Here is a 9,980-nt window from a genome sequence, read left to right on the forward strand (position 1 = left end):
ACCTCGATTCACATCCAGCTGGGGACCTTTTCTGCATCTCTCTCTCATGTCCTGTCATCTCTCCACTAGTACTATCTCATACTTGCCCAAAAATGGCTTGTAATCCACAAGCCACGGTGGTAGGTCAACAAAAAAGTTCATTTCCAACCCTGCATCTGTTTCTACATACTTGAGTGGTACATTGGTACAAACAACACAGACTGCATTTGCAGTTCAGTGGTCAAAATTGTGCAAGTTGCAGACACTTTTTGTCTGATACACCTTTAACAGGTGTGTGTTAATGTCAGTATGTGAGACTGACCTCTCCTCTAACTAAACTTTCATTTATTTGCTCTATCTTTTGAGTTATCTTCTATCTGACATAATTTGCGTTGCAGTTCCTGGCTGTCCTCCTGATTGGACTCGGTTGGACTCTCGTTGCTTCATCTTCCAAAACACTGAGAGGAACGCGGGAGATGCAGAGGTATTGGAACAATATCACAAAGTGCTGCTGATGTGGCTCTGACACAGTTTGCTGTTAACAGAATCAGTTGTTCCACCTGCTGGTCTGTTGGTGCAAGGTTTTATTTATAGGATGGACTGGCATGAATTTTTTGTATAGACATTCATGCCCCACAGGCTAAATGCAATGAAGTTTGGTAGATTGGTTTGATTTGGTTTGGTTGATTAGAGAGGCTTATACATGGACATCATGTATAAGCCTCTCTAATCCTTTAACTCATTCTTCTCTGTTAACATGCAATTACTTCTTCCTTTTCATTTTTGTTTTCTCACCTCTTCTCCCCCAACAGAGAGTCTGCAGCTCTCTTGGTGGGAACCTGGCCTCGATCCACCGTGCTGAGGAACTCATGTTACTTAAGGAACTGATTTACAAAAGGTCTGGCTCATACTCAAGAGCCTGGATTGGATGCCATGACGGAGTAAAGGTGAGGCATTAAACAACACAAAGGATCTGATACAGCTGTGCCTCGTTTTTGTAGAAGTAGCCTGTAAGTTCTAATCTTCAAAACTAAGCTTTTTTTCCAGGAAGGAATGTGGATGTGGACTGATGGCTCAAAGTTTGACTACCAAGCCTGGGGTCCTGGGGAGCCCAACAACAATGGAAGAACAGAACACTGTGTAGAGATGAACTGGAGAGGTACAAATATCCAAATATTACCTGAGTTTATTATGGTAATTTTTATTTTTTTTAAATGAATGGATTCCTGAAATCTACTTCTGAACTACTGATGTAAAATATTGAGTCAGGCATATACCTGAACTTCTGATAGTCATATTTAGTCAATAGTTGTATTTATCATGTCTATTAAGAGAGACATTTACTGTTAGTAAAATATGTAAAATCATTTGTGAGTAAGTTTCAGCATGCCACACTTAGACCTTTTTTTATTTATTCTTACAGAGCAATACTGGAATGACATCCCGTGCAACGTTGGCAGACCTTTTGTTTGTGCAAAAGACTTGTGATGCCTCCCACCATTGACTGACATATCTTCTGTGACGATGTCTCTTCCACCACATTGATGGCACTTCAGTGACATGCAAAAAATGTCTTTCTTGGAGTGAAATGCAATCATTTGTTTACATTATGTTCATTTTTGTAATTTGAGTAAAATAATTTAGAAAATGTTAGTAAATTTCTCAAGACTCAAAGTAAAATACTAAATGTCATGTAAAATTAAGTACATGTGTGTAAAGAATCAAACTGTGTCTGAATAATAATAATCTAAATTCGTTTCAAAGTGCTACTACTTTCCTTCACATATGAGTGGACATCCTTAGAGAGCAGCCTGTTCAAAATCTTGTTTTTACTGACCTCCAGTGGTTGAGGTTGCCACATTGCTACAGTGATGTTAACATGTACTCAGGGTGTTCAATACACTTTCCTTAAAAACATAAATAGCAACAGTGGAAGCAAAAGTGCAGCAAAGTGCACATTAGTGGCCAAACACTCTCTTTAAGCTCAGTCTTATGCCTGGTTCACATTACACGACATTTCTGTCCGTTCTGACAGTCACTATGTCACATTACGCGATTGTAGAGTCATAAAATCGTGCCGTGACTTGGCCGACAGACATGACACACTACACGATGGTCCACACCAATCATTCCCGGTCTTCTTTCATGACGTGTGATGTCATCGGGTTATTCTTGTCCTATTTTTATTAATTTTACTATTATTTCAGTCGCTGTGTCCGTTCATGTACCCGCCGAAATGTTGCTGTAGCAAAGTAAAAAGTGCCAGCAGATGGCAGGAGCGACATCTGAAGTTCTGCATGCTAACTATGACTCCACAACAAGTTCCTGCAAATGTTTCACAATAAAAGCCTATTTAGAAAATGAAGGGATTCTCTTAACCGAAGTCATAAGGGGTTTTTAATTTGAAACACATACAGGAATTGTTGAGTTTGAAAATTCGGAGGGAATAATAAATAAAGACCTGTTTATAATGTAGTCTGTTTTAAATGAAGCTGGTAGCCTCTGCAGTTCTCTGCAGCTCTGTGTTTCGATTGGTCAAAGTGACAGCTGTGACGGGAGAAATCTTGAACGACAAAAAGAAAATCAAACATGCTAGACTTTCTGTTGGAACGTCATGAGGCATCCCAGAGGTGGCGTTGGGTTGTCGTCTACTATGACACACTACACGAGATGAAACGATGAATTATCGTGTACGACACCCTTTGTCGTTCACGATCCATGCCGACACCGTACGTCGCTGCAAATGTTCATAGTTGGGAGCAAAACAAGACCCCATCCCCACTGCCATCCTCCTTTTTCTTTTACTTGTAAAACATGTCCCAAAATAGGCAAACATAATCCTTCAAAGTTCACTTGGTAAGTTTGGTGAGAGACAATGAGGGGACATGGTATCATGGATCAGGATCAGAATTTCTTTTGGACTGAACTTCTTTACTGGTGTCCTGGTGGCACAGAGAAGCCGAGTCACCTCGGTGGCTCTAGGGACTTCTTTTTTTTTAAACTGGTTAGATTTGGTGCATTCTCATCCCTAGCGAAGGCACCAATTTATGCATAAAATGTATAAAGAACATTTCACCTTCAAAAAAGCATGTTGCTCATGATGAACCAGTAAGTCAACCTTCATTCTATTCTTGTTGTTCCATTTGACAGAGAAACAGGGATAAATATCACATGATCACTGAGACTCTTTAAATAGACACACCTGTACTCTATCACTTCTACCCTGAAGAAGACTATGTAAGTCGAAACGCGTTGGTCATCCCTGTTGATTAAAGGATTTTTATTACATTTCAATCAGAGTGCCTCAGACTGCCTTTTTGGCTTCAGCCAGCTCCTTTATTGATCAGGGATAAATATTGTTTTTTTTATTATTATTACTATATAATTTCCTTATGAAAAGTCTATTATAAAAAAAAAAAAATAGGACAGGATTAGGTTTGAATATTTTAAAACTCAGTGTTTTAGAGCAACCAGAGTAATGTTTGCAACAGCAAAGTCACTAAATTCAATATCTTAATGGAAACAAAATCTAAAATGTCAATAAAATAAATAATATTCCTGACATCAAAACAGTGAGTGAAGTTTAGAAAGAATGAAGAACACAGACAACAGTCCTGTCATCTGTCCTCCTCCCTCTGCTGCTAAAGGTGATGTTATCGCTGGTAGAGGGAGGTGCGGCTGGTCTGTCTCAGCCAGCAGCCAAGTTCACAAGAATTTGCCAAATTTTAAGATATGTGGCAAACTAAGCCGAACAGCTAGACTAGATACAGGCAGCTTTCGTTTAAACTTTTACCAGCAAAAAAAAAAATATATATATATAATCAAAGTGAATTCATATGAGGGGCAATTAGCAGTCGAAATTGAAATAAAAAATGTGACTGTTGTGTGTTGTTATTAGTCATGTCAGTAGACTCCTACATGTAATGAAAGCTAGTTTACAGACCACATTACTGCTTACTTATCAGGATGTATGCTGACTTCATCAACACAGACCTGAATTCTTAATGTTTACCTTGAAACATCGAGGTCAGCAAAATGAGAAAACAAATAAAGCTCTCACCTATTTATCTACCCAAATGCAAAATGCACAAATAGGATATTAGGTGATTGGTCCAGATATATGCAGGATTAGCTGTGAACAGACAGATACACACATGCACACAATCACAAACACACACACACGCACACACACACAGACCCACTGGCAGCCCAGCAAAAAAACAATTAAGTGAAATTTGCATGTTCACAATTTATCTTAAGACGGATGCTATCATAAGTTTGTGCTCTTACTCTCCCGACAAGACTGACAGAAACCACCTGATATCAGATTGCTTCATGGTTCATTTTCTTGGCTGCTACACACAAATGTGGTTGACTGCATGTTACACCTTTTTGTGACAGTACTTATTAATTTCCGCATTTTCAAACATGATGCCAATCAGAAAACTTGCAACAATCCAAAGCCACCATTTTTCCTTGTTCAGGCTATAATGTTAGAAAGCAGTAATGTGCTGTGGGCAGTTACCCTTTCAAACTGAAAGAAATAAAAAGGAAAACTAATGTGCACTGGACACTCAATGTGCACAAAACTTTGAAAATTACCACAAAAATAAGGCTTTATTTTTCATCAACAAGAAATTCCCCAAAATTTACAGTATCATGAATATATCCTTTACTGCAATGGTTTTTGTGGTACCACCATAGAGTAAATGTCCATCAGGGCAGGGGTACCAGTAGAAATCTTATGAACATATAACAACAGACTGAGTTAAAGATGGGTTAATTTCTTTATTTTCAACATGTGGATGTTCTGCCAAAACTGTGCTGTGGTTATATGTGAATAAAAAAATATGTTTAACAAAGTGTTGTAAAAACTATCGATTTATCAATACATATCGATCCTGGATATTTAAAACGGTTTCAATACTCATTTTTTGCAGTATCAATACACCAGCACCAGCTGCACTTCCGCCCTTTCCCTTATTGTTGGCTCATCGCTTGTACTTAACATACCCTGCAGGTTTTATAATGATTGCACAATCAATTTCTGATTTATTGTCTGATTTGTATTATCCCATGCCCATCTTTTGTATCTGTGTGAAATGTTAAGGATATGTTCCTGGTACCACTTAAGACACTGCTGTCAAGTTTTGTGATGACTGGCCCAAAGGTTTGTGGAGTTGTGTGCTAAGCCCCCACTAAATTTCATTGGTCAGTATCTTCGAAACACAATGAGATATCAACAACCTTTTGATAATTTTGATAAGCTTAGTCCAATGATGAGCCACAGAAACTTTGGTACAAATGTGACCTAGAGCTTAGGAGAAGATGTCAAAAATGTGTTTGTGAAAAAAAATTCGACCCTGCTTATAGTGCCCCAATCTGGCTGTTTGGCATTTTATTTCTTGAGCAGCATTTGCATACAACTTCCAATCATTGGTGAATGTTTCATGTCCCTATGATGTACCATCTCACAGGAATTTGCAAAAACATTTCTGAACAATAACAATAATAAAAAACAACACAAAAACAATAGGGTTTCAGTCCTTCAGACTTGAACCCCTAAAACTCCCTTAACATGACGTTTAATGTCCTCCAACCGATGGACAGGGATTAATGGATGAGATGGATGAGAAGAAGATGAGAGGCATCGCACATACAGTGCAACGCTTTCGTATATGCTACACCAATTTAGTGCCAGAGTGGCAAAGACAATAGCACTATTGAAAACTATTCACATGAAATCTGAACTACCATTTGAAAGGCAAAAAAAAAGTTTTATGGCCTGATGAAATTACATTTGGCCGCTTTACTAAACTCACACAGACAAAGAAGAATGGGGAAATGGACTTGACAAACATTATAAACAAAGAATCAAGGATACACTGTATTTTTTTTGGTTTGTTTGTTTCCTTATTGTTGCATGTGGGAATGCCCCATGTTTTCTGACACCCAAATGACATTTACATTCTAGAGACAAAGCTAGAGACATGCTATATAATGCCTGACTGGTCTTCCACCACAAAATCTGCTGTCTCTTCAACTGCTCTGCCTGTCACTACAGCAAAAGGTAATATTTTAAAAGGTTTCCTATGTCACTTCAAAATATTTTTTGGAATGTTTCAAAGGTTTCTGTACATATCTTTCACATGCATACTTAATTATCTGGCTACACTGTGTGTCTGAAATAATCTAAGCACTGACTTTCCACAGATGGCATCAGGTTTTCACCTGGTTTTCCTCCTCTCTGTGACCAGTGGACTATTCATGGCAGGAACTGTAGGTAACACTCCACAAAACTTGTCTTTGCTTTCTTTCTTTTTTTCTCTTGGATTGTGACTAGACGCTAAAATGCATCTGAGCAAAGATGATTCAGTCATTCCTGATTAAAAAAAATGTAGAGAGCAGGAGATGAGTTTCACAAGTTGATACTGAAGCTGCAGAGTCACTTCAAGGTATTTCTGATGCCAGACGCTCAGTTTATTACAGAACTAAAACTTCTGGAGGCTCACGTGAAAAATAACTCGACCACTTACAAACCAACTGATCCTAAACAGCAGTTACTGATATAGTGTACACACACACAGACACTCGATCACAATTCTACTGAAGATAAAGTTCATTTATAAACACAGAGTTGACTTTTGTTGTCAGGTCCAAAAAGATCCCCACACAGAAAACTGATTTATCACAAATGACAAACAATGTCACAGAGATTAGAGCTTTAGCTTGTATTTCATTGGCCCCGCAGCCAAAGAATTAAAATAACTCTTTATTCGATCATTTTGGTGATTTATTGTAGCCTAAATAATATGGACAACAATAATATGTAAAGTTCCCTTTCAATTTAATTGTCGTCCTTTAGTTAATAATAATGTTGATATACAAAACTGTACAAAACATACGACAGTCGCTGTCAGGGTTGGAAATGAACTTTTTCGTCCACCTGCCACTGTGGCTGGTGGACAAAAATAATCTACCAGCCACTCAGTAGATTAGTTTTTCTCTACTAAGTCTAGCACCCACTTGCATTTTTTACCAGTATTTGGATGGTGGTTGGCATTAATTTCCAACCCTGGTCACTGAATGCTATATTTTTTTACACCTGCACCTGTACCTGTATAGCGCCTTTCTAGTCAGCTGACCACTCCAAGCGCTTTTTACACTACGAGTCACATTCACCTATTCACGCTTGTTTGCCCCACCTAACAAACACATGTTGTCTTAAATTGTTTTTACAGCAGAGTATGGAAAACACTTGTCACTGTGTCTACAGTATACTATGTACGAGTCAGTGGAACTGCCGAGGCAAGTGCTTAAAAGAGCAAATTCCCAGCTGATCAAACACTGTGTTGTTTCTTTTCAGATGTTGCAGACAGTTAAGGAAGAGACAGGTTTGTAACTGAATTATAGATTTGTTAGTTTGTTTCATGTTTAATAAATGTTTCATGGCAGGCATTTTGACATGTAATAGCAGGAAAAGTACAGGTCTTACTTATAACATTAATAATGGCTCTGTTCCATGTAGGTGAACTAATAAGTCAGTGAGCCAGCATGAGTAACAGGACCCTTAAACTTGCATACCTAAATGTAATGTAGCCATGCCTGTGCTTTTCCTGCTATTACAAGGCAAAATGTTTGATGTTACCAGACACTGACTTTTCTCTTTTACACATATACAGTCTGTGTAATATAACTTAACATATACAAATTACTATTACACTAAACAAAGCACAAAAGCAAACAAACGCTTTGTCCTATCTTAAAGCATTTGCAAAACTTGTCAATTGAATAGGATGTTCAAGTTGCCTGTAGACACGAATCACACAAATGACCTATTTTGGATTCAAACAAATTGTGACAATTTTGCACCCCTGATTTGTGTATTGTCTTTAACATGGACAATTGTGTTGCAGGTCCTGCCTGTCCTCCTGATTGGACTCAGTTTGGCTCTCACTGTTACTTGTTCAATTACATAGTAAAGCCCTGGATTGATGCAGAGGTACTTGATAGAACAAAAACTGATTGTGATTCTTATGATCCACTGGAATAGCTTATTGCTAAAATACTCACAGAGTGTGTGCAATTTAGCTACACTTTGGTCAGGCTGTCTCTTGACCTGTCTTTGTTACAGAGCAAACCTAATACGACAGTCCTGCAATAAATTCTACCTTTCATGTAGGTTATAATTTTCTAATTTAGAGAATTTAACTTTATGATCATTTTGAAGGCTGCAATATCCCATTACACTAATGGTTGTTTCTATTATTTTGTCCACTTCATCAGTAGGCTAAGCAGTAGGCTAAACAGAAATACCTCTCTGCATAATGCAGTGTTCCTCTCTTTTTCTTTGTTTCTCTCTCCTACTTAAACTCTCACCCTCTCAATCTTATTATCTTGTTCTCTCAATTCGTCTCCCCCATTAGGCTGTGTGCATTTATCTTGGTGGGAATCTGGCCTCGGTCCACAGTGCTGACGAAAATGCCTTCCTCAGAGACTATATTCAAAGAATGACTGGCGCCCGTGTACACACCTGGATTGGTGGCTTCGATGCAGTACAAGTAAGATATACAAATGTAGGATCTGATGCTACTAGAACCAGTGAGAGGTAACCTGTTGCTACATGGGGTTTTAGTACGCTTTGGAAAATATGTACATTAGGGTTCACAAAATTCATGGTTTGGTTTGGTACATTTTTAGTAGCAATGCCAGAGAAATTCCCTTGATTTTTAAAATTGTGAATGTAGCTGTGCGGTGCCTCGTTCTTTGGTTCACAGCAAAACCAAAGTGGCTCCAAACACCAGAACTGTACGTTATTGAAGGATCTTCTATTTGTGGTCTGGTAATGGTGTTACTAACCAGCGTATAACGAGCTAACTTAGCATAAAGAGTTATTTTTTTATTAAGCCCTTTGTGAAGCCCATGAGATACCATATGAAATATCTTATGGTCTTAACATTAATTCATTACCTTTATCTATTTACCTCATTTGTCTTACACGTGTTAATTATTTACATATACAATGTTGGTGTGTAGTGCTAGACTGTGACTACATAGCCTACACTTTAAATAATCTGTAAATGTATATGTAACAACCTCATCTGTTACATAATGTGATGCTTACAGGCGTGAACACAGTAACACACACACCTGTGCAGAATAAAGCAATCTAACACAAAGTTTTCCAGGGTATTTTGCAAAGCTCATAGAAAGCTATCATTTTTGAGGAAGTAGGTTGCTGCATTGTTGTATTTAATCATAATTACATTGCATTACAACACATTCCCTCTTCCAGGAGGGAAGGTGGCAGTGGAGTGATGGCTCAGCATTTGACTACAAGCGCTGGAGTATCGGGGAGCCAAACAACCTGGGAACGGAACACTGCATCGAGATGAACTGGGGAGGTACAAATATTGTTACTTGACTTCATGATGTTAATTTTTAACGTGGAGATTTAAAGATGCTTGAAAATCTATTTTTATCAATAGATTGTGCTGCATGGTCATGTGCTGTTTTACTTAATGTTTCGTTTTCAAACTCTCCCTGCAGGAAACTACTGGAATGACAGCCGGTGTTACTACGCAAAACATTTTGTTTGTGTCAGAGATGCGTCGCAATGATGTATCTTCCACAATAACTTTACGTCCTCTGTAATGACAGGCTGTAATGATGGTAATGTTAGCTTTACTGACAGTTAATATCAAATCAAATACTTCTGAATCAATAAACAGCAACAGAACTCTGTATGATCATAAATTCTGATATTTTTTTTTTATGAATTTAGAGGAAAATTGCCTTACTGAGCTGACTGAAGTGGAATTTTAAATCACGCCTTTATTAAGAGGGAAAAATAATTATCATTTGATTGTCTTTCTATAATGACATTTGTTTTTACCAATTTAAATTTTTAAAACTATGTAATCAACCAGCCAATAAACAATATATAAAAATCACTTTTTCCTGAAAGCACATTCTTGTCTGCTCTTGATTCATTGACTTTT

General features: G+C 37.8%; 1 protein-coding gene across 1 annotated transcript; it reads left to right on the top strand.

Moving 5' to 3' along the window:
• Positions 1–1,032: 1,032 nt before the first annotated feature.
• LOC126402361 (galactose-specific lectin nattectin-like) lies at positions 1,033–9,769 on the top strand. The gene is made up of 5 exons (XM_050064262.1): positions 1,033–1,138; positions 7,896–7,981; positions 8,406–8,540; positions 9,275–9,383; positions 9,529–9,769. Exons 1-5 carry the CDS (start codon positions 1,033–1,035, stop codon positions 9,597–9,599), a joined length of 507 nt encoding a protein of 168 aa, XP_049920219.1. The 3' UTR covers positions 9,600–9,769.
• The last annotated feature ends 211 nt before the right edge of the window (positions 9,770–9,980 follow it).

The sequence above is a fragment of the Epinephelus moara genome, chromosome 16 (genome assembly GCF_006386435.1).
Source record: "Epinephelus moara isolate mb chromosome 16, YSFRI_EMoa_1.0, whole genome shotgun sequence".
Taxonomy (NCBI): domain Eukaryota; kingdom Metazoa; phylum Chordata; class Actinopteri; order Perciformes; family Serranidae; genus Epinephelus; species Epinephelus moara.

Coding starts and splice junctions, on each gene's coding strand:
- LOC126402361 (XM_050064262.1), top strand. CDS start 1,033: ATGTGGATGTGGACTGATGGCTCAAAGTTTGACTACCAAGCCTGGGGT. Junction 8,541..9,274: donor GTGGCTTCGATGCAGTACAA/GTAAGATATACA, acceptor TCCCTCTTCCAG/GAGGGAAGGTGGCAGTGGAG. Junction 9,384..9,528: donor CATCGAGATGAACTGGGGAG/GTACAAATATTG, acceptor CTCTCCCTGCAG/GAAACTACTGGAATGACAGC.